Source organism: Oryx dammah, unplaced genomic scaffold, assembly GCF_014754425.2.
Source record: "Oryx dammah isolate SB20612 unplaced genomic scaffold, SCBI_Odam_1.1 HiC_scaffold_25, whole genome shotgun sequence".
Classification (NCBI taxonomy): Eukaryota; Metazoa; Chordata; class Mammalia; order Artiodactyla; family Bovidae; genus Oryx; species Oryx dammah.
In genome coordinates, this window is record NW_024070209.1 from 103,534,939 (window position 1) to 103,556,808 (window position 21,870).

The following is a 21,870-nucleotide window of genomic DNA, read 5'->3' on the forward strand; positions in this document are numbered from 1 at the left end:
CCCGCAGCTGGCCACCATCTCCGAGGGGAGGGAACTGCCATTCACTTCTTCCCAGGCCCAAGTGCATTCGGTTTTGCTGGCCTCTGAGCTGGTCCGTCTAGTCAAGGCTATGGTTTTTCCAGTGGTCATGTATGGATGTGAGAGTTGGACTGTGAAGACGGCTGAGCGCCAAAGAATTGATGCGTTTGAACTGTGGTGTTGGAGAAGACTCTTGAGAGTCCCTTGGACTGCAAGGAGATCCAACCAGTCCATTCTGAAGGAGATCAGCCCTGGGATTTCTTTGGAAGGAATGATGCTAAAGCTGAAACTCCAGTACTTTGGCCACCTGATGCGAAGAGTTGACTCATTGGAAAAGACTCTGATGCTGGGAGGGATTGGGGGCAGGAGGAGAAGGGGACGACCGAGGATGAGATGGCTGGATGGCATCACTGAGTCGATGGACGTGAGTCTGAGTGAACTCCGGGAGATGGTGATGGACAGGGAGGCCTGGGGTGCTGCAGTTCATGGGGTTGCAAAGAGTCGGACACGACTGAGCGACTGAACTGAGCTGGTTCTGCTCTCACTTCTGACACCAGATGCGTGAGTTCCTCTCACACCAGTTCTCCAGGCTCCAACATGAGCTGGGCGTCCATTCCCTCCAAGGGGAGGGAGCTGGAGGAGACCGAGCTCCAGAGAAACCCCCCGACGCAAAGGGCTTCCAGGCGCTGGGAGGGGTGCCCGACCTCTGACCTGAGCCCCAGCTGCAGCCTCTCGTCCACCTGGCTTTCCGAGCTATAGCCTTTATGACAAACCACCGTGCAATGCAGACTCAGGACTCCTGGGTTCTGTGAGCCTCTCCAGCGAGTGTCCCCACCTGAGTAGAGGGTGCCAGGGGTTCCCGATTCACAGCCCGGCAGTCAGAGGCACGGGAGAGGCCGGGGACTTGTACCTGGCGTCTAAGTCCTCACCCTGCAGGCTCTGCACCATCCCCGAGGACACAGCATACTGAACTGAACGGCTGGACGCCCAGCTTGTGCTGGAACCTGGAGAACTGGTGTGAGAGGAACTCACACAGCTGGTGTCAGAAGTGAGAGCAGAACCAGTTCAGAGGCCAGCAAAGCCGAATGCACTTGGGCCTGGGAAGACGTGAGTGCCGCCAACCAGAGGCACTGACGGGCTGAGGTGGGCGGGCCGTCCCCCCGGGCAGGCGGCTATGAGCTGTAACTGCATGCCCACCTGCCCTGCCCTCCCCGGGGTTGACCCAAGGGAACCCTCAGCCGTCAGTGGCAGGGGGCGGGTCGCAAGGCCCACCCTGGCACAGGGCAAGCAGGGCCAGGCAAGGCCGTGGCAGCCGGCTGCTACATGGCCAAGACTGAGCCTCGAATCTGACCACCACCAGGGTAGGAAGAAAGGGATGTGCCCTTTCTTACAGGCTCCAGAGAAAGGAGGCAAGGAGTCGAAGCACCTGCTCACCAAAACCGAGATCCCAGAGTCCACAAAGCGCGCGGTCCGGGGCGGGAAGTCGGCCCCCCTACCCGCCCGCGATGCTGGCTAATTTGCTGGGCACTAGTATCCCTCTCTGGGGGAGACCAGGAAGCTCACTGCTGGGGGCCAGGACCCTCCGAAGCTGCAGGGTGGGACCCCAGTCCCTCCCATGTCACAGAGTCCGGCCCCCAACAGACCACGGCTGGGCCCTTCCAAAACGCCCGCTCCCAGGAGCTCCGCAGAGTGCCGCTTTCCCACGTGCCTGCCACCTGCTCAGCCTCAGAGCCCCATTCGCAGGTTGGGAGATGAAGGTCTCGGGGGATCGACAGCCTCCTCTGGGGCACGCAGCGTGCTCTGCGGCGGAGCCACAGCACAAACCCGCAGCCCTCTCCCCCCGCCCTGAGCGGCACGGGGGCGGCCCTACCTCTCTTGGCTGGCTTCTTGCTGTTGCTCAGCTGCCCGCTGACATCCTGCAGCCGCCTCTCCAGCTCCTTCTTCTTCTCCTGAGCCAGCTCCTCCTTCGACTTGGCCGCCTGCTTCTTCCCGCTCGTGGCTGTGGGAGAGCAGGGCACTGTGGCTGCGGCAGGGTGGGCGGCATGACCCCCACGGGCGGACGCCCAGCCTCCCAAGGCAGTGCCCCTGCCCACCTGGACGGAGCCCCTGCCACAGGCAAAGCTCCAGGGGGCCTGACCACTGCCTGTTGCAGGCCGCAGGGACTTGAAGCCCTGACCCCACCCCTCCTCCACCGCCTGGTTTCCCTTCACTGTGGCCGAGGCTCTCCCGAGGCTCCACCTTGGAGCCCTGTCCACAGGCCACTTACGGAGGGTCAAATGTGCCAGGACCGCAGAAGGCAACAAGATGCTCCATCCAGAAGGCTGCCCCCCTCAGAGCAAGCGAGGCGCAAGTGGCCCAGGGGACCACACCCAGGAGCAGTGCACCCCGAGTGTTCCTCAGGGCTGCCACGGGGCTGCCCGGGGCTTGCCCTTCCTCTCACTGACCCAGGCAGCGACTCCTTCCCATCCAGCGGATCCTGAGCCAGAGTACTCGTCTACCCTGGGAGTCCTTTGGACCCTCAACCCCAGGCAAAGGGAACCAGTCTGCTCAGGCAGGGAACCATTGAGAGGCGACCTGCAGTCAGGCCCTAAATGGAGGGCCTTAGCCAGCATCTGAGTGAACGTGGCTGGAGCCGACCCCCAGGGCCCTGCTTGCATTGGTGAAGGCCGGGGCATACAAGTGCTGCCCACCTGCCCAGGGGCTGGGGGCTAATTCAAGGGTCTCGCCTGCTTTAGTGAAGGCCGGGGCATACAAGCACTGCCCACCTGCCCAGAGGCTGCAGGCTAATTCGGGAGTCTCGCGTTCTTTAGTGAAGGCCGGGGTATACAAGCGCTGCTCAGCTGCCCAGGAGCAGGGGGAAGAAGGGCTCTGGCTGGGGAGCGGCTGGCAGCCAGTCTCAGCTAAGCCCCCCATCCCGAGGTGAGCAGACGGACACTGTGCCCTTGCATCCTGGGGGCGTGAGACAGAAGACGGGGGAGGAGCCAAGAGCCCGAGACCCACTGCCCGGCTCCCCCCGACTCTCGGGGCTGCCTGGCTTTCTGCTCTGGGGCGGAAGGAGGGACGGTGGGGGGTGGGGGAGTGGGTAGCAGACAGACAGGGGTGGGCCGCAGAAACACGCTCTGCCCCGGCAACTTACAGAACGGCTTCCTTTGCTTTTTCTGTAAACAAGACTTGACGTATCTCTCCAGCTCCCTCAGCGTGGTGGGCTTCAGGGTCTCGAAGTCGATCTCGATCTCGTCGGGGTTGGAGTCCCGCAGCGAGGGCTCCCGCGACTGTATGATGTGCACCACGCGGCCCAGCTTCTCCCCAGGCAGCCGGTTGATGTCCAGGCTCAGCTGGCGCTTCTCGTCGTAGCTCATGGGCAGCCCCTCCTCCTCCTCCTCCGAGTCGTAGGAGGCTGACGCCTGCTTGCCGCCCTTCTTCGGCTGTCTGAGGCAGAAGGCAAGGGGCGTCACGGTGCGGCATCCCGGCCCCCACCCAGCCCCTGCCTGGCACCCACCCTCCGCCGAGCTCCACCCCCAAGACACTGACCCTCGCCCACTGGCCCTCGTCTTCTCCAGGACCAGGCTGTCTTTCCAAGGAGCAGCCCCAGTGGCACCCAGGCAGAGGAGCTGGGCCACTGCCTGGGACGCGCCTGCATCCCCAGGGACGCGGAGACCCTGCTTCAGAGCTCAGAGGCCCCTCCAGCTCAGGGAGGCCTTGGCCAGGAGACAGCCATGGCGGGCAGCCCCCCTCGACGCCCCACAGGCGCAACAAGTGCAACAGGTCAAACTCCGTATTCAAATACCCCCAAAGAAGGCAAGAAACGGAGCAGAGGAGCAAACTGAAGGGACGCACAGGAAATAACGTAACGGTGGACAAAAGCCCTGGACGGCAAATTAAAAGCAGAGACGTCACTGTGCCGACAAAGGCCCGTCTAGTCAAAGCTGTGGTTTTCCCAGTAGTCGTGTACAGATGTGAGAGCTGAACCATAAAGAAAGCTGAGGGCCAAAGAATTGATGCTTTCAAGCTGTGGTGCTGGGAAGAGACTCTTGAGAGTTCCCTGGACTCCAAGGAGATAAAACCAGTCAGTCCTAAAGGAAATCAACCCTGAATATTCATTGGAGGGACTGATGCTGAAGCGCCAATATTTTGGCCGCCTGATGGGAAGAGCTGACTCATGAGAAAAGACCCTGATGCTGGGAAAGATTGAAGGCAGGAGGAGAAGGGGACGACAGAGGATGAGATGGCTGGATGGCGTCATCAATTCAATAGACATGAATTTGAGTAAGCTCTGGGAGTTGGCGATGGACAGGGAGGCCTGGCGTGCTGCAGTCCGTGAGGTCAGAAAGAGTCAGACACAACTGAGCCAGTGAACAACAGATGGAAATCCAATTGTATCAGTAACTACATTAAAGACAAATGATCTAAACACATCAATTAAAAGGAAGAGATGGTCAGACTGGGTAAGAACCAAGACCCAACTTTTAGGCTGTCTACACAAAGCCCTCTTTAAAATAAAAGAGGTAGGTTAAAAGTAAAAAGATAAGGGGGAAATATCCCATGTATATATTAATCAATCAAAGCAAAACTCCAGTAGCTATAACAACTTCAGACAAAGTAAAGGAATATTATTGGGAAAAAGAGAAATACTGTTGTAACGATAAAATGTCAACTGGCCAAGAAGGCAGCGCAGTTCAACATGTCTGTTCATCCGAAACCAAGCTTCAAAATACATAAACAAACACTGACAGAAACAAAGGGAAATAGGAGAACACGCAATTCTACTTAGAGAATTCAATGATGTCCTCTCAGTAATTAACGGAACCAATCAGCAAGGATACAGACGATCCCAACACCACTATCAACTAAATTAACTTTTCCTTCCTCACATATACATGTCTCTATACTCTCCAAATTCTTCTCCCATTTGTGTCATCACAGAATAGCGAGCAGAGTCTCCTGTGTTGCACTGCAGGTCCCGGTTGATTAGCTCTTTACTTTTCGCCCCATTTCCTCTGCGATTCATTTCTTTTTGGTTATGCTGGGTCTTTGCCGCTGCGTGTGGGCTTTCTCTAGTTGTGAGTGGACCTTTGTGACGGCCTCTCTTGTTGTAGAGCGTGGGCTCGAGGGTGTGTGGGCCTCGGTAGTCACGGCACCCAGGCTTAGCTGCTCCACGGCACGTGGGAGGTTCCCGGATCAGGGGTTGAACCCGTGTACCCCCTGCACTGGCAGGAGAATTCTTCACCACCGAACCACCAGGGAAGCCCAGCTATCTAAGCAGCGTGCACACGTCAATCCCAAACTCCCAGGCTAGCCCCTCTCCTCCACCTGTCCCCTCCCCGCCAACCATAAATTCATTCTCCAAGTTCGTGAGTCTGTTTCTGTTTTCCAATAAGTTCATCTGTGTCCCTTCTTTTAAAGGTTTTTTAAATCTTCTGACTGACAGTTATGCAGTACTCCACCCAACAGCAGGAGAAGACACATTCTTTTCGAGTATGCATGGAATGTTGACCAAGACAGACCATATTCTGGGCCATAAAATAGATCTTAACAAAAATTTCAAAATGCTGAAAACATGCAAAGTATGTTCTCTGACCCTGGAAATCAGTAACTGAAAAATATCTTGAAAAGTCTCCAGATATCTGTAAGTTAAAACATACTTTTAAATACCCGTGGTCAAAAAAGGAAACCTGAAGAGACTTAAAAAATGTTTTGAACTTAAGTGGAATCACAACAAATCACATTTGTGGGGAACATACAGCCAAAGCAGTGTTTAGACGCAAACTTATAGCATTAGATGCTTATACTGGAAAAGAAGGTCTGGAACTTCGGCGGTTAAGACTGTGCTTCCACTGCCAGGGGGTGCAGTTTTGAGCTCCGTTCAGGGAATTAAGACCCCATGTGGCTCAGGGCCGAAAAACAGAACAAAGAAAAAGAGGTGGAAAAAAAATCAATCATCTAAGCTTCTATTTTCAAGCTAGAAAAAGAAAAGCAAATTAAGTCCATATCAAACAAAGGGAAATAATAAAAGTAAGACCAAGATGAAAGAGAAAGAAAATAGAAAAAGCAAGAAGTCAAACACTGGTTCTTTGCACAACGAACAGAACTGATCAAATTCTCCAGATTCACCAGGAAACAGACACGAATCACCAATACAAGGAACGAAAAAAAAAAAAAAAAAAGAGCACATTTGCACAGACCCTGCAGAAAAGGGAGTGTCACAAACAAACCCGCCACAATGAGAGAACACAGACCAAGCCAATAACCTGACTCCCTGTATCTACTGAAAGGGCTGAACTCACGGCTAAAGACCTTCCCATAGTGAAACCCCAGGTCTAGATGGATTCACAGTGAGCCACCTCGCACATTTAAGAATCCTCCCCCGTGGCTCCAAGGTAAAGAATCCACCTGCCCAGGCAGGAAACACGGGTTCGACCCCTGGTCAGGGGAAACCCCATGCACCACAACTACTGGGCCCGTGCTCCAGAGCCCGGGGGCCACCAGCCCTGCAGCGCACCGCAGAGGCTGTGCTGCGCTGGGAGCAGACCCCCTCCAGCAACGAGGACCCAGGACAGCCAAGGACAAAACAATAAGGAGGACGCCAGCTCTGCAAGCCCGCGCCAGGAGATGGGGGAGGGCACCTCCCCAGTCACCGCTGAGGCCGGCAGCACACTGACACCAAAACCAGAGACAGGACAGGCGCCGATTCCTGCCTCCCCACAAGAGGGAGGCACGGACAAGCCCTGACCACGCCATTGCCCACCCGCTGCCGGAGCCCACGCCCCGCGCTCCACCAGCCCCTCCTCCGTCCAGGGACCAAAGCCAGTCCACTCGGCCGCACCAAGAGCTCTCGAAGCCACACGCCTCCACCCCAGCCAACGGGCACACCGGGCCCTCCTGGCTGCAGGACCGCGCCAGCCTCCAGGGGTGTCCTTCCGCCCACTCTGCCCCCTGCACCTCCGCTCCGGCGTCATCTGCTCAGAGAATAAACCGCGAGCCCCTGAGAAGCCCGGCCCTCCCCTCCTCCCAGGCCTGTCTCCGCTCCTGGGCGGCGCCCGACTTGTCCCGGTCCCCACGAGGGACACGTCCTCCTCCCCGGCACAGCTCTGTGCCCGCTGCCCCTCCCGGCTCCTGGATCTCCATCCTGCCATCCATGCAGCTGGATGGAGGCGGCCTGGGGAGGTCTCCTCACCTGGGGAGCCTTCGCCCCACTCCTGGGAGGAGCCCCCGGGCCCCACACACCTCCCTGTGCCATCCCTGCCCATCTGTGGCCAGCAGTCCTCGGGGCAGTGCCGGCCTCGGCGGGAACCAAGGAAAAGCCGTGGGGCCCACGGAGCTGTTCACCAAGGGGCACCACCCCCTCCCGACCCTGCACGTACCAGGTGACCTGGGAACGGGGTGCCCAGAGCCCAGAACACCCCCAAAGAAAACCCCTGCCCAGATCTGGAAAATGTCCCCAAAACCGCAACTCTAGGGGTCTCCACGCCTGTCTTGAGGCCAGCCCCCCGGGAGTGGAGCTCTGCCCTCCAGAGCCCATACCCTTCCTGGCGGAGCCCTCAATGCGTCCCTACGGTCTCCCCACAAGGGGGGCAAGACAGAGCCCACCAATGCCCCTCAACACACCGCCCTTTCTCCTGACCGCCCAGCCCGCTCGGCGCGGAGCCCACCTGCCGGCCGCGGTGGTGCTGTTGGCCTTCTTGGCGGGCGCCTTCTTCTGCGGGGCCTGCTTGGTGGGCGGGGCGGCCTTGACCCGCTTCTCGTCCTCGGCCTTGACCTTGTGCCGCTCCTTGTCCTTGTCCTTCTTCTTTTTCTCCTTCTTCTCCTTCTTCCTCTTTGGCTTGTTCACTGGCGCCTGAGACAGGGCGGCCAGCTGCTCGTGCACGGCCTTGAGCTGGAAGACACGGGCCGCAGGGTGAGGACTCCGGGCTGGGCGGAGCAGACGCTGCAGGAAGGCGCTTAAACCGCCCACGCTGGGGAGAACATTCACAGCTGAGCTCGTGGGCGAGCTGCCGGGGCGCCACACGGCAGGGCTGCGGTGCGGATACTGCGCAGGGCCGGCAGCCAACGCCGAGCGAGGCCTGCAGGCGGCAGGCAGCGTGCACGCGCTCCACGCGCCCCTCACCCCAGAACTCCAAGGCGCCCAGGGGCTCTGGTAGCCATGCTTCACAGGTGAGGAAACGGTGACCCCCGCCTTCAGCAGGTGGACGGGCAGGATGGGGACACTGTGCGCGCCGACCCCAGCCCGTGAGCCCCCACGGGGCTCAGCTCAGCTGCCCAGCCCCTTGGGCTGCAGCAGAGTCACCACTACTCACCATCTCCTCCTTGCCAGAGGGGCCCCTGGGAATAGGAGCGTGAAGGGGGGGTGGGAGCAAACCTCAGGGGTCAGAGGTGGAGGCAGGACAGCCCCGTTTCCGCCCCCGAGAGGCAGGCTCTGGGGGCCGCACGGCTGCAGCCCCTCCAGACCTTTCTGGAGCAGAAGAGGCTCCAGGGACACCCCAACACAGGGGGGCTCACGGGGCCCCAGGCCTGTGGGCACTGGCAAGGGGGCCCTGGAGCTGACACGTTTCCCGGGTCCCCTCTCAGCCACACCGTGGCGAGGACGGCTGTGGCTGGGGCCAGGGCGGCGGCGGGGCAGACCTCGCGTCAGGGGCCGGGCCACGGTCCTGCCCGAGCCCCCCGCCCTGCACGGCCGCTCACCTGCTCCTGCAGCTCCGCGAGCCGCGTGGCGCGCTCCTCCTCCGAGTCTGAGCTGCCCGAGTCTGACGAGCTCTCGTCGCTGCTGCGGCTGCTCTCCACGCCCTTGCTGACCACGGGGGCCGCAGGCGCGGGCAGGGAGGGTGCCTCCGCTGGCTCGTCCGGCATCTTGGCGAAACGCATCTCAAACACGTCCTGCAGGAGAGCAGGGGCAGCCTGGGTCCCAGCACCTGTGGGCAGCCCCCAGGGCGCGGGGAGACGGCCAGGCCTGCCCAGGGCACCTGCTCCCTGCCTCCCTCCCTCCCAGGCAGTGAGCGCAGCCCTGGACTAGGGGCACAGGGCCAGCAGCTGCAGACACAGCCCTGCAGGAGTGGGCACCCAAGTGCCTGCCTCCTGTAAAAGACAGGCAAGTCCTTTCTGCTCCGGCTCCAAGGCTGCCACCTACTGCCAGACAGTGAGAGGCCTGCCCGGGAGCTCGGGACCCTCCTGGGCCCCCGACACCGGGTCTGGGAGCCACTCACGGTCGCCCATCTCTCTGCCCGGTGGCATCGCTGGCGCATCCCACCTCGTTCTTGGGGCGGGGGCCGGGGGGGGGCGGTCCAAGAGCTGGCTCAAAGGGTCAGTTCAGTCAAAACGGCCAGCTCCTGCACAGCCCTGGGAGCACACTCAGCAAAAGCCCCCCTCCCTGGTGGGAGCACGCTCAGCGAAGACACCCCCTCTCCCTGGCAGCCCAGGTTCATCTCAGACAGGCTGAGCGGCAGGCAGCGAGCCTTCTCTGCCTGGCTCCTGTGCCTGACGCCACTCCTGGCTCACGCGGAGCCACACTAGCAGGCGTCCAGCTCTGGGAGGAGCCTGCTCCAGGTCCCCCAGAATCTCCTGCCGGAGTCAAGGCCACGACGGGCAGGAGCCGCGCGGCCACCTCCGTCCGGCCTGCTCTGTCCTGGTTGGGGGTGGGGGCTGGTCGACTTCAGACCGCTGCAGAGTCGGGCTCTAACCCAACTGTGGGGTCACGACAGTCATCCGCAGGTAGAGTCCCACACCGGGGAGACCCCCTTCAGTTGGACCAGACCACAACCAGCCACTGCCCTTGGCCCATGGGCTGCCTGGCTTCCTCATAGGGCAACTTACAAGGTTCAGGGGCATCAAAGAGCAGTGAGAGCGCAGGGCTGGGCAGAGAGCCTTCTGGGGTCCGGGCCGGGGTCTGAAACTGTGGGTCTGGGCGGCTCCCTCTGGGAGCCCTGGGACCCCAGGACGGCTCTGCGCCGACCCAAGGGGGAGCCAGCAGAGCAGGCAGCACGCAGCAGCCAGTGCCCTCAGGCAGGAGGAAGCGGGGGGGGGGGGGGGGTGGAGAACCAGGACCCAGAGGCCCAGAAGGAGGACCCCTGCACCCCCGTCTGGGGCTGGGTGAGCAAGGATGTGCCCGAGTGACTGTACAAGGTTTACAAAAGGGTTCTGAGCAAGGGATGGGGGGTGTCTTAACAGAACACCACGCTAGGTCCTGTGAAAAGAGAGCTCCTGGAACAGAACACACATCCACAGGGTCTCTCTTTCTTCTAAACAGAAAGCCTTCTGATTTTATCCTATGTAAAATATAGGTGCTGTTAGATACAAAGGGATTCCCTAGTTGCTCAAAAGATAAAGAATCTGCCTGCATTGTGGGAGAACCTGGGCTCGATTCCTGGGTGGGGAAAAATCCCCTGAAGAATGGCAACCCGCTCTAGTGTTCTTGTCTGGAGAATCCCAGGGACAGACAAGACTGGCGGGCTGCAGTCCATGGAGTCACGAAACAGCCCAGGTGATCGCAGAGAGAACAGACTCCGCGTTCCGGCCCACACAGAAACCCGAGTCAGCCTCCAGACTGACAGGGGAGCCCGCACGTGGGCACACACACGACACACACACTCGTGGCACGTGTGAGACCTGTGCACACACGCAAGGTTCCGCCACGGAAGGCCAGCCTGCGCTTCCCTGCAGGCCCCACGCTCCCACGTCATCAGCAAAGCCACGAGCCGTTGCCTGGCAGGACAGCCGCAGGCCCGGCACACAGCGACGCGCACGGAGCAGCCCGCCTCCTCTCTGCCCCCACCCCCTCCCGAACGGCTGCGGGCCCACCTCTGCGCTGCCGCCCACCGGAGCCTGCGCTCCCTGGAGGCGGGGACTGGCTGGCGGGCCGCCTCATCCCTGGGGAGCAGGCCCAGGGCCTGGCGGCCACTCAGCCACCACTCAAGAGAAAGGTGCTCGTGGCTGAGGTCCCGGGACACCCTCAACCCTGCGCCTTCCCTGGCCGGATGCTCGCGACACCCGCCCCGAGCGGCCCCACCCGCCAGCGCCTGGCTCACCTGCAGCTTCCTGGCCATGGCTACCACCTCATGGTCCGGGGGATTGTATTTATAACAGTTGGAGAACATCAACCGGATGTCGGCCGCGAAGCCCTGTGCGTCCGGGTACTCGCGGCTGTCCATCTTCTTCTGTAAGACACACACCACGGGCGTAAGGCACCGTCAGGCCTCGGGGCCCGCCCCAGGTCCAGCGCCAGCCCAAGACCGTGCCCGAGAGCCCGGGAGAGAGGGGAAGGGAGGCTTGGAGGGGAGGGCCTGGGAGCCCAGGAGAGAGGCAGATCCCCGGGAAGAAAAAAAGGGCGCTCACAGGGGTCAGCTCCCGCAGCCACCACCCACCCCATCCTCACCCCAAACCCCAGCTCTACATCCTGTGTGACTTTTCACACATCCGTGTCCCTGTTGGCAGGAGCTATGGCAGGGAATGAGCGACTTGTGGCAGGAAGTCACTCTCCGCTCGTTTAGGGAGTGACTCAGCTCTCGCAACAAGACCTTTAATTTTTTCCCCAGAGAATCCAGGTGCTGTTGGCCAGCCTGCCTCACAGTGACACCCAACTGTCCTGCCGCCGCCGCCGGGATACAGATGATGGGCGCCACGGCGGGGGACAGGGTGCGCCCAGACGGGCGTGCCGCATGGAGGCAGCAAGGTCAGGGCAGATTGGGCAGTGGCTCTCGAGGTGTGCGCTGCCTGGGCCTGGCTGGGTTCACGTGGAGCTCATGTGTCGGGGGGTCTGAGGTGCCCATTTATCCCGGGGGCTGTGCCCTATTGCCGCAGAGCACTGTGGGCTGGAGCCCAGCCACCCACCCCGCCTGCACCCAGAGCAACAAAGTCCTGGCCTCGGAGGAGGGGCAGCTGGTGGTCAGACTCTAGGACCTGCAGCCCCTCCAGCCTAGCACACATCACCCTCCTCTGCCCTCAGGAGCTTCCAGCAACACTGGGGCTGCTGGGCTCCAGCCCTCTGCACAACCTCCTCACTCTGGAGCAGCTCAGCAAATGGGCACCCGAGACTCTCTCAACACCTGGACAGTCTTGGACTTCGGCCCTAATTTGACTGCTGGCCACAGTCTTGGTGCACCTCGGAGCCTGGGAACCACTGCCCCACTGACAAAACCTGCTGGCAAAGAGCCAGCCTGAGCCAGGAGCTGGTCAGGAAAGACGCAACCAAACCATCAGCAACAGTCACCCCTGGGGAAGGGGGGCGGTGGAGTCAGAGGGGGGTTTCCCTCTGCTGCTTGGCTTGTGTCCTGACCCGCTGTTCACATCATACAGATGAAACATCGGCCCAGGAAAAGCAGCTCATGCTGCGGGGCTCCCAAAAGAGGCAGGGCCCCCGGAGCACTGCGTGTGTCTGAGGAAGCCGGCGCCTGCACTTGCGACCAGGGAGAGGGTCAGAGATGGGGAGGAGGCCGCTCGGTCACCCAGCCCAGCAGGCTCCCCAGGATCCACTGCCCTGGATGGCCAGGCCTGTCCTGCTCCTAGTGGGGAGCAAGACTTCCAGAAGGAGAGTCTGTCCCAGGGCAGCATTCGCCCAGCCGGGGCAGAATGACTGAGACTGGCAGCTCAGGGCCCCGACCCTACAGGGGTAAAGAATCCCCTCTGCCCTCTGTTGGGGCAGCTTCGCAGGGCCACACACGCCCATGTGCCGGGGACACCCCTCAGACCCTCAGAGACTGCAGCGGGCTGAGGAAGCAGAGGGGTGTTGGGCCTGCGCCTCCTTGTTGCAGGGAAGACCCCTCAGGAGCTCACAGCCCCGATCTCCTGTCCCTGGGGCTGCCACCAGCCAGGAGGCCCCTTCCATGCCTGCCTGGGCCAAGCTTGCTCTTCTCTGCTTGTCCACACCTGGCCTGACTCACTGCCACGCCCACAAACACCAAGGGAGAAGCCCCTGGGGCAAGAAGACCCTGGTGCAGGGCCTGAGAGGGCGGGGATCCTGGGGTCAGCTCCGCCACGGCTTCCTCCAAGACCTGCATCTGTCCTGTGAGGGGCTGGGGCACGAAGGGCCTCCTCGCCTAGCGTTACAGAGACCCTCAAACGCAGCAGGACGGGAAGAAACGGGGGAACCAAAGCGGCTCAACAGAAAGAGGTGACGGGAAGCCGCAGGATCAGAGGGGACGAGGCAGAGGACAGCGTCCTGCCGGGGGCCCGGGCCAGGCCTGAGGCCCTGCAACACCCTGGGGCCTGCAGGGCCGCCCGGGACAGCGCCGCCCGGCCCCTTGGCAGGCCCGGCGGGGCCCGCACAGACCGGGAGGGGGCCGGCCGCCCGCCCACCTTGACGGTGCTCAGGTCCATCGGGTGCTTGATGATGTCGTGGTAGTCGTGCAGCTCCAGGGCCTCGGCGTCCACTGGCTTGTAGAAGGGCCAGGCGTAGGCCGCGTGCTTCTTGGAGAGCAGCTCCTTGAGGATGCTGTCACAGTGGCGCAGGTGCTCGGAGAGCCGGCCCTTCTTGCCCGCGTGCTGTGGGACCTCACCGTCCTCCAGGTCCTTCTTGGGCGGCTTGATGGGGCGGCCCCCGCTCTCCCGCCGCGCCACCACCTTGGCCTGCTTGGGGTCCGAGAGCGGCGGGGGCGACTCGCTGCGGCTGGCCGTGATGGCGGATGTCGTGGGCGTGGTGGTGTCCGCTTTCCGCTTCACGCCCTTCTTCTGCGACAGCGGAGACGGCTGTGAGCTGGGGAGCCGGAGCCCGCAGGGGACGAGGAGGACCAGGATCCGCCCGAGGGCGCTCCTGGAGCGTGGACCGCCCACCAGGCGGAGCAAAGCGAGGGCATGCACGGCCACCGCCGCCCCCCCAGGGCCCCCGCGCCACACAGGACACCGAGGCTCAGAGGGGCCCTGGCGCTGGCCCAAGGTCACACAGCTGGCAGTGGAGAGGCTGCACTCTGAGGCTGCCCGGGCCCCCAGTTCCCACGGCCACAGGGGCGCTCGTCACCCTCAGATGCATCACGCTGCCCCCTTGTGGCCACACCTGTGCCCAGACCACAGCTCAGGGGCCTGCAACACCAGGGGCCCGTGGCGACCGACACGGGCACCCAGTGGGGCTCGGGGACAGCAGAGATGAGAGACCCCTGCGGGTCAGAGGCCGGAGGGGCGCCCCAACACGGGCCTCAAAGTGGGCGCTCCGCGGACAGTGGCAGCCACAGGACGAGGGGCTGGGAGGAGCATGCGGGCGGTGGGGTTGGGGGGCCGGGGACACCAGCAGGGGCGCAAGGTCTGGGAGCCAGGATGCGGGGCAGAGCACCGTGCATATCCAGAGCTGACCCTAGGAGCGGCTCCCCGCCCAGGGAGGGAACACCCCGGCAATCCGCCCACCCCTGCTGGGTGGGCACCATGGAGAGAGCATGTCGAGCGTCTGGGCAGCCAGGGTGCAGAGCCACCCCAAGACCAGCTCAGGGTTCCCCTCCCTCCCCGCCGTCAGGCAGGCGGGACAGCCCCCGGGAGCCAGGAGCACCCAGCCAGTGGCCTCCCGGGGGTCCACAGTGTGCACGCCACCAAGGCCAGCCACCGAGGGCGCCGCCCCAGCCAAGCCCCTGCCCCCAGGCCGGCAGGCGTGAGCCAGCCACCCACATACACACACACACACACGTCACGGTGCCCAGGGCAGGCCAAGCACACACCGCGGGGCCCCAGGGCTCACGGGGCCGCGGCAGACAGGACATGCTCCAAGGCAGCAGGGCGCTGGGCAGGACGGCCTGCCAGCGCCGCCCAACGGCAGGCAGTGGAGGCTGCGGGGCAGGGCGAGCGGCGTTTTACCTTGGGGGAGCCATTTAACCCCTCTGAGCGCCCGCCTCCTCATCTGAAAGATGGGGGAAACACTGCCTGCCCCCGAGGGTCACTGTGAGGGTCAAACTGGAGAAGACGGCGTGTGTCAGTGGGAGTGGGACCCTCGGCCGTCCCTGCTGGCTGTGGACCTCACGGAAAGCAAGCGCTCCAAGCCCAGGCCCTGCGGGGAGGCTCCCAGAAAAGCCAGGGAGGGGCGTGCACAGAGGCCGCCGTCGCCCTCCCCACACCAACCGCTGGAAATCCGAGCGTGCCCTCACCCCCTGCACGCCCTGCGGGGAACCCATGCGTACCAGAGAGGCCAGAGACGCCGCGGTCCCAGCCCAGCCGCCCTCGCCAGCTGTGTGACCTGCGGCTCCGAGCGTCGGTGTCGGGAATCGCGGCCCACTCCGCAGGCGTGGGCGGACGGGACCGGTCCAGAGGCCCGTGTGCCCAGTGCGCCAGGGGCAGACTGTGCCCGGGGAAGGGATAGAGCGCTCCCCCCGACCCACCCACAGCCACCCGCGCCTGGGACCCGGGGAAAGCTCACCTTTACAACGGGCGGCGTGGGAGGGACCACGGGGATGATGGGCGTGGCGGGGGGAGGCGGGGCAGCAGCCGGGGGGACAGGGACCGATGTGGCGTTTGCGGTGATGGTTGGCACGGGGGTGGCGGCGATGACGGGCGTCTGGGAGACCGTGGGGGGGACGCTCTGGAAGGGGGTCGCCGGGCACACGGAGGACACGGCCGCCACTTGCTGGGAGCCTTGAGGGCAGAAGATGGGAGGTGGAGCTATCGGACCGGCCCCTCCTCCCGAGACCCTGGCCATCACCCTCACGGCAGCCGTCTCCGAGGCCGGGGTGAGTGAATCAGGATGGGGCGTGCAGTCCGGGAGGTCACAGTCTGGGAGGGTGGAGCCCGGGGCTTAACCCGGGTCCCCCAGGCCATCACCGGGTGACCGGATGGAGCTGCGTAACCAGCCACTGCCCCGCCTCTCCGGAGGATGGGCCCCTCCTGGGTAGCTCGCCATGGGGACACACCTTGGTTCTGGGTTCCCAGGGCAGGGAAGGCCACCCCTGGGCTCCCAGTGCCAACCCTCAACCCCCGCCACTCCCGGACCATTCCCAGAGAATATGCTGCGTGCTGGGGAGGCAAGGTCCTTGGCGGGGACACAGGAGCGGAGCGGCCTCCAGAAGGGGCAGCCTCCGAGCCAGGGCCAGCGGGGAGGAGCCTGGGGTCCCAGCAAGGCAGGCGCCAAGGCAGGCAGCCTGCAGGCCACACAGCAGAGCTCCCGGGCCCCGACCGCCGTCGACCGCGCAGGGAGGGGCCGCTCTCGTCGGCTCTGGGAGGCGAGCACCCCCACCCCTTTCACCTGCGCTCTGCGTTCCCGAAGAGGGTTTCCGGCCTTTGCCCTTTGGAGCAGGGGGCAGCAACTCCACTTCCTCCTGGGGCATCTGAGCCACTTTTTGCAGAAAAACTTTCTCTAAGGCTTGGGCCATCAGCACTATATCATCTGTGGGCTGAAGACGTGGGAGAAGCAGGGTCACGCGCTGGAAAGGGGCCATGCGCTAGAAAGGGGCCACGCTGCCCGCAGCAGGCGCGCAGCCGCTGCTCAAGAGAAGTATGGGTTTAAAAAGCTAAGGGATCTGGCGGGGCGGGAGGGAAGCAACAGGAATACATTTTAACACAGAAACTCTTGCAAGAACTCAGAAAGCACAAAGGATAAAAAACCACTCTCTATCCCATCACAGACAGGAAACAAGGCCCAAGCACGGGGATGTTTTAAAGCATCTGGTGAGTCGACTCCTCCTGGAAAGGCTGTTCGAACGTTCACCGTGCCAGCAGGGCACATGGGCCCACACACAGGGCGAGCCCTCAGGCACATGGCTTGTGGGGCCCACACATGGGGATCACAGCCAGACAAGGGCTGAGCGGGAGGCCGAGGTGGCCTGAATGGGTCTGAGAGCCGCTGCGACGCACCGGGCCCAGTGGACAGCGGCCAACCCCGTCCTGGCGCTGCCCCCAGGCCGTTCCCAGCAGCGGCGGGGCCCACACCACGCCCCCTTCTCACCTTATTATAAATGTAACAGTTCGTGAACATGGTGTTGAAGTCCTGCATACATTCACTAGCGCTCCAATAATAATTATTTTCTAGTCTCTTCTTAATGGTTCCCATGTCCATGGGGTTTTTTATTATCTTATGATAATCCTAGGAAAAAGACAGTCAGAGGTGTTACTGTCGGATTCAATAAGACGGTTTTCATGATTCCCAAGCACCAAGATGGCGCACGAGGCAGCCTTGTCTGGCAGCTCACCGCTGGGGCTGGACCTAAGTTTCTGTCCAGCTGAGGGGGGCCGGGGCGGGGATGGCGCCAGGTCTGGGGGGAGCCCTGGGCCAGCACGGACCTTGCCAGGCCCCTCTGGTCTGAGGGGAGTCTGTGTGGGCAGGGGACTGCAGAGCAGGTCTCGGCGCTGGACGAGGGGCTAGGCCCCCTCTCTGGGCCCCGAACTTCAGTCTAGGGCCTGCAGGTGCCCAAGGGCCAAGCTGGCTCAGGAGCCAGGCTGCCAAGTGCTGGCCCAGGGCTGCCCTTGCAGGACTCTGGGGTTCTCCACTCGGGCCCAAAGGAGAAAGCCATCAGACGGTCAGGTGGGGTCCAGGCATGCAGCTAGGGCGCCATCCCTGAAAAGGCCAGCCACCCGCACATGAGCACAAGGCTGTGTGTGCAGACGCGTCACTCAGTGGGATGGGGCTGGTGCAGGGTGAGCCTCAGTGCGCCTCTGCGCCCGGCCTGGTCTGCCTCGTCCACCCACGAGGCCACAGCCTCCCGCTCCCTGCACCCGGGGCAGCCGCCCTCCCTGGCCCCAGGCCTGCGTGTCCCCTCTGCCCTCCCATCATCGCAGATTCTGGGCTGGGCCCGCCCTCCTACCACCTGCTGCCTCCCTGGCCCACCTGGGCCAAGGCCAGACGGGCTGTCCTCCCAGGACAGGGTGCCCTGGAGGGGCAGCGGGCAGGGCCCTCACAGGCAGGAGTCGGGGCCACGGAGGGGCTGGGGCGGCGGGCGGGGCACTCACAGGCAGGTTCAGCTTGATGGCGTCCACGGGCTGGTAGAAGGGCCAGGCGAACTGGTGTTTCCAGAGTGTCTTCACCACCACGTTCTGCATGTACTGAAGCTGGTTGGTCTTGCGGCCGGGCTTGGCGGGGTTGGAGACCTCCGGCGGAGGTGGGTTCACTGGGCCCGGGGCCGCCGGGATCCCCGTGGGGGCGACCGGCGTCGCGGTGGACATCCTCCAGCTGCTCGCTCACTGGCAGTCACGGCAGCAGCTCAGGGAGGCCCTGGCTTCCTCTGTGCTTCCCGCCGAGGCGCGACATTCCATGTCTGGGCCCAACCAGGCAGCACCTGCAGGGGAGAAGGGACCGCGGAGGGATGGCCGGTCACCCCAGCCGCGGCCGGCTCCACGGGCACGTGAGGCTGCATGGTCACGGCAAGGGAACCTTGGCGCATCCGCCCTGGTCAGGCCCCCCCCCCCCCCCCACCAGTCACAGAACCACTGTCACGCCACTGCCCTCGGCCGGGGCCGGGAGAGAGACCCAGGAGGGGAGGCAGAACGGCAGCAGGTGCCCCGCCCGGGCGGGTGGGGGAGGCGCGAGGGGTGGGGGACAGCGGGGGCGGCCGTCCAGGCGGAGGCGGCTGTCCAGGCGGAGGCCAAGGCTGTCGGTCCACCACCCACCGGCCGCCGGCATGTGGGGGACTGCCTCGACACCGTCCTGGACAGCAGCAACCTTCCAGGCAGCGACTCGCACGTCGACAGCAGCGACGCAGACCCGACGGCCGAGCCAGGCCGGCAGAAAGGAGTGTGGAGCACGCACGGCGCACGGGTGATGGGGGTTCCGATGTAACCACGAGAACGGGCCCTGGTTTGTGACGATGGCCGGGCTGTGACACGGCCGATCCTCAGCCAATCGGGAAGGGCGGCGGGGGATGGCGGACCACAGCCCGGCTCGCCAAACTTCCTCCACGCGCAGCGCCGGGAAGGAAGTGCCCACCATGGCCCCCCGTGTGTCAGGAGGCTGCCCAGCGCCGCACGGACAGCCGTGCAGCGGGTGACAGACGGGCCGCCCTCACAGTGGCTCCCCCGCCACATCCTGGGAGGAAGTCGATGGCCCGGCTGTCACTTGCGTCTGCAGAATGCCCTGGGGGGCTGCACAGAAGAGCTGGACCTGGGCCCGGAGGCACCTGTCAGGGACCCAGCCGGGCCTGGGCTGGGAGGCAGGGCCTGCGTGGGGGCCGGAGGGCCCTCCGGGAGGACAGAACAGCACCCGTCCGCCCCTGGGCCCACGTCCACCCGCCATGATTTGCAAGAGCAGGTCGCTGCGACTTGCAGGGTTTTTCTAGCTGGTTGACACCCTGCCAGTGGCCCACAGTCTGCCACGTGGGCGTTTATACCACAGTCATCAGGGAAAGCTACGGGCTAGGGGCTTCCCCCAGGCCAGCGCTTCCTCGGCCCCCACCGACCCCAAGCCAGAGCAAAGAGGACCCCGAGAAAAGACCGGGTGCACCCCACGCATGGAGCAGGCCTGCCCGCCCGGCCCCCTCCTCGGAGGAACGTTCTGGAACACCCCAAGGCGCCCCGCCCCCGCAAGGGCCTGAACCCCTCTCCTCCACACCAGCTCCAGGGCCTCCGTGGGGAGGGGGCCACGCCCGCCCGGCTGACTGCACGGACACTGCACAGAGACAGCCTGCGTTCTCAGCCTCCAGGCCCCGCTGCCCCCCACCCCTCAGGTCTGACCAACGCTGGCCTAGTGCCACCGCCTCCTGCTGGGGTCCCTGCGAACCTGACCCCCTCAACAGCCTTGCCCCACACAGGGCTCCCGTCCAAATCAGCACTGCCTGTCCCACTCTGGCCTGCAGGCCCCGGCCTGATCAGTAACTTGTTTCCCCATCCTGGCTGCCGCAGCCTCACAGGCCCATGTCCCCCCAACCTCCATCACCGGCTGGGCCTCTGAGACCCCAGGCAGCTCAGGGGCGCAGAGCAGTCGCAGGGCCAGACCCCTAGGCACAATCCCAGCTGTCCTTCGCCAACCCCGGGATCCAGTCTGTCTGGGTCCCCACGGGACTCAAGACTAAAGGAGTCCAGCGCAGAGCACTCAAGCCAGTGCTGGATACGCACCAATCACCCATTGGTCCTCTGTGGAGGCTGTGGTGGCTGCTGACATGGGGGTCCCCAATATCCATTAAGGATACACCCCATTCCTGCCTGACGTCGGACGAGCACAGCGTGGGCCCCCAGGTGCCGGCCGGGTGGGGCCCCAGGTGCAGGGAGAGTGAGCCCCCAGGTGTGGACCCCCCGGTGTGGGCCAGGAGGGCCCCCAGACGCGGGGTGGGTGGGCAGGCACCCAGTACCCAGCGCTGCTGCTACAGTCCTCGGGAAACAGGCAGGACACCACCAGGGCCTTAAACCACCTGAGGGGACACGGGGGCCCCAGGAAGGGCCCAGGCTGCTGCCAAGGTGCAGACCGGCCTCCTCCATGCACGAGGACAGGTGGGCACAGCTCTCTGCAGGGACAGGCGGCCCTCAGCCTGGCCTTCGACCTCCGCCCCCTCTCCTGACCAGTGACTGACCACTCCACACGGCAGCGCAGCAGGAAGCCAGCCCCCGCCGCAAACACGACACACTCCTTCCGTGGCTGAGCGCCCGGGGCCCACAGCCAGCCGGCTCCGCCCAGGAGAGGCCAAGAGCGCAAGCCAGGTGGACAGGCCACCTCCTGCGTCCCGCCTCACCCCTCCCAGCGCGGGCGCCTGCTCGACACAGCCGGGTACCCCAGACGATGCGGTTCAGCTCCGAGTCCAGTGCGGGCCCGGCACGTGCTCACTGAACACCGACCGCGGGCCACAGGGGGTCCCGAGGCTAGGACCACGCGGACCCTGGAGGGTGTCTGAGGTTCAGCAAGGACACACCCGTGGAAGACGCAGTCCGCCCCGCAGCCTGGGGCTGGCACGGGGCAGGGGGACTCTGCAAACGCAAACGTGGCCTCCAGCACCTCCACTGGGCGGAGCTCAGCCCCTGTACCCAGGCTCCTGCGGTGCATGGGGTGCCTGCAGGGGTGTGGCATCCAGCATCAGACGGTGGCACACAGCACCCCCGAGGGCAGAGGTGAGCGCGCGGCTTATCCTCTGCCTCTGGCAGCCTGGGCACCAACTCACCAGGGAGGAAGGGAGGGCACCAGCAGTGTCAGCGGCTAGGCAAGCCCTCATCCCAGGCAGCAGGGCTGCTCTCCCCGCAGGGCCGTGCAGCCAGGGGCTTGGGCAGAAGCCTCCCAGGCGGGCCACACTGTCACACGGGCCACCCAGCACGGTCCCTCTGGGGGCGCAAGGGGCCACGCCAGTCCCTGTTGCAGCCAGCCCTCCCAGAACGCAGCAGAGCCCAGGTCAGGCTGCGTGTCCAGAGCGAGCAGCGCACAGTCAGAGTCTGGCCTCGCCTCCCTGCCAGCCCTGCCGACCCAACAGTGACTCGGAGGAGACCAGGCATTGGCGGAGCCCGGGACGTCCCCTCGAGGGCCGGCACGACTCTGGAGAGGCCCCCTGGGTGCCCAGGACCCCACACCCACAGCACGCAAGCTGCCTTCTCCTTTTCTGCTTGCATTTCTGAACTGGGGGATTTATTTTTTTAAGAAGACGTTACTCTTACAAAAAGAAGCAAGTGTAAAGAGACATCTATTTTGGAAAAATGCTTGGCCAAGGGTCTGGGAGCTCGCGTCTCTTCCTCCCAGGTCTGGGGCCGGGCCAGGTAGCTGTGAGTGCTCTGTCCGGGGCAAGTCCTGGTGCCACGACCACCCCAAGGTCTTGGCTCACCCTCGGCAGGGCTGTGAGAGGCGCCATCGACCCCGTCACGCACCTCCCCCTCAAACCCCCACCAACGTCGCCCGGACGGCCAAGAAACCCCACCGATGCCCACCTGTCGGGCAGCAGGAGGCTGAGGCTGGAGGCCCAGTGGGGCCGCCTGCCGCAGCTGCCTCGCATGGGCAGGGGTCAGAGCCGCATCCTGAGACTGGAAGGCACAAGCTGCTTCCAGAAAGAAGCTGGAGCC

The 21,870-nt window shown here is 63.8% G+C and overlaps 1 protein-coding gene across 1 annotated transcript in view; it reads right to left on the reverse strand.

The window, feature by feature from the left end:
* The window catches only part of BRD3 (bromodomain containing 3), a 22,205-nt gene extending 4,023 nt beyond the window's left edge, over positions 1–18,182 (reverse strand). The window contains exons 1-10 of the mRNA XM_040225584.1: positions 17,857–18,182; positions 16,856–16,993; positions 16,157–16,304; positions 15,335–15,549; positions 13,300–13,671; positions 11,034–11,162; positions 8,698–8,889; positions 7,668–7,891; positions 3,155–3,447; positions 1,889–2,017 (exon numbers count right to left, since the gene is read on the reverse strand). Of these exons, the coding sequence (XP_040081518.1) occupies positions 1,889–2,017; positions 3,155–3,447; positions 7,668–7,891; positions 8,698–8,889; positions 11,034–11,162; positions 13,300–13,671; positions 15,335–15,549; positions 16,157–16,304; positions 16,856–16,993; positions 17,857–18,069 (2,053 nt within the window). The 5' untranslated portion in view covers positions 18,070–18,182. The remainder of the gene's footprint in view (positions 1–1,888; positions 2,018–3,154; positions 3,448–7,667; positions 7,892–8,697; positions 8,890–11,033; positions 11,163–13,299; positions 13,672–15,334; positions 15,550–16,156; positions 16,305–16,855; positions 16,994–17,856) is intronic.
* Between the last annotated feature and the right edge of the window lie 3,688 nt (positions 18,183–21,870).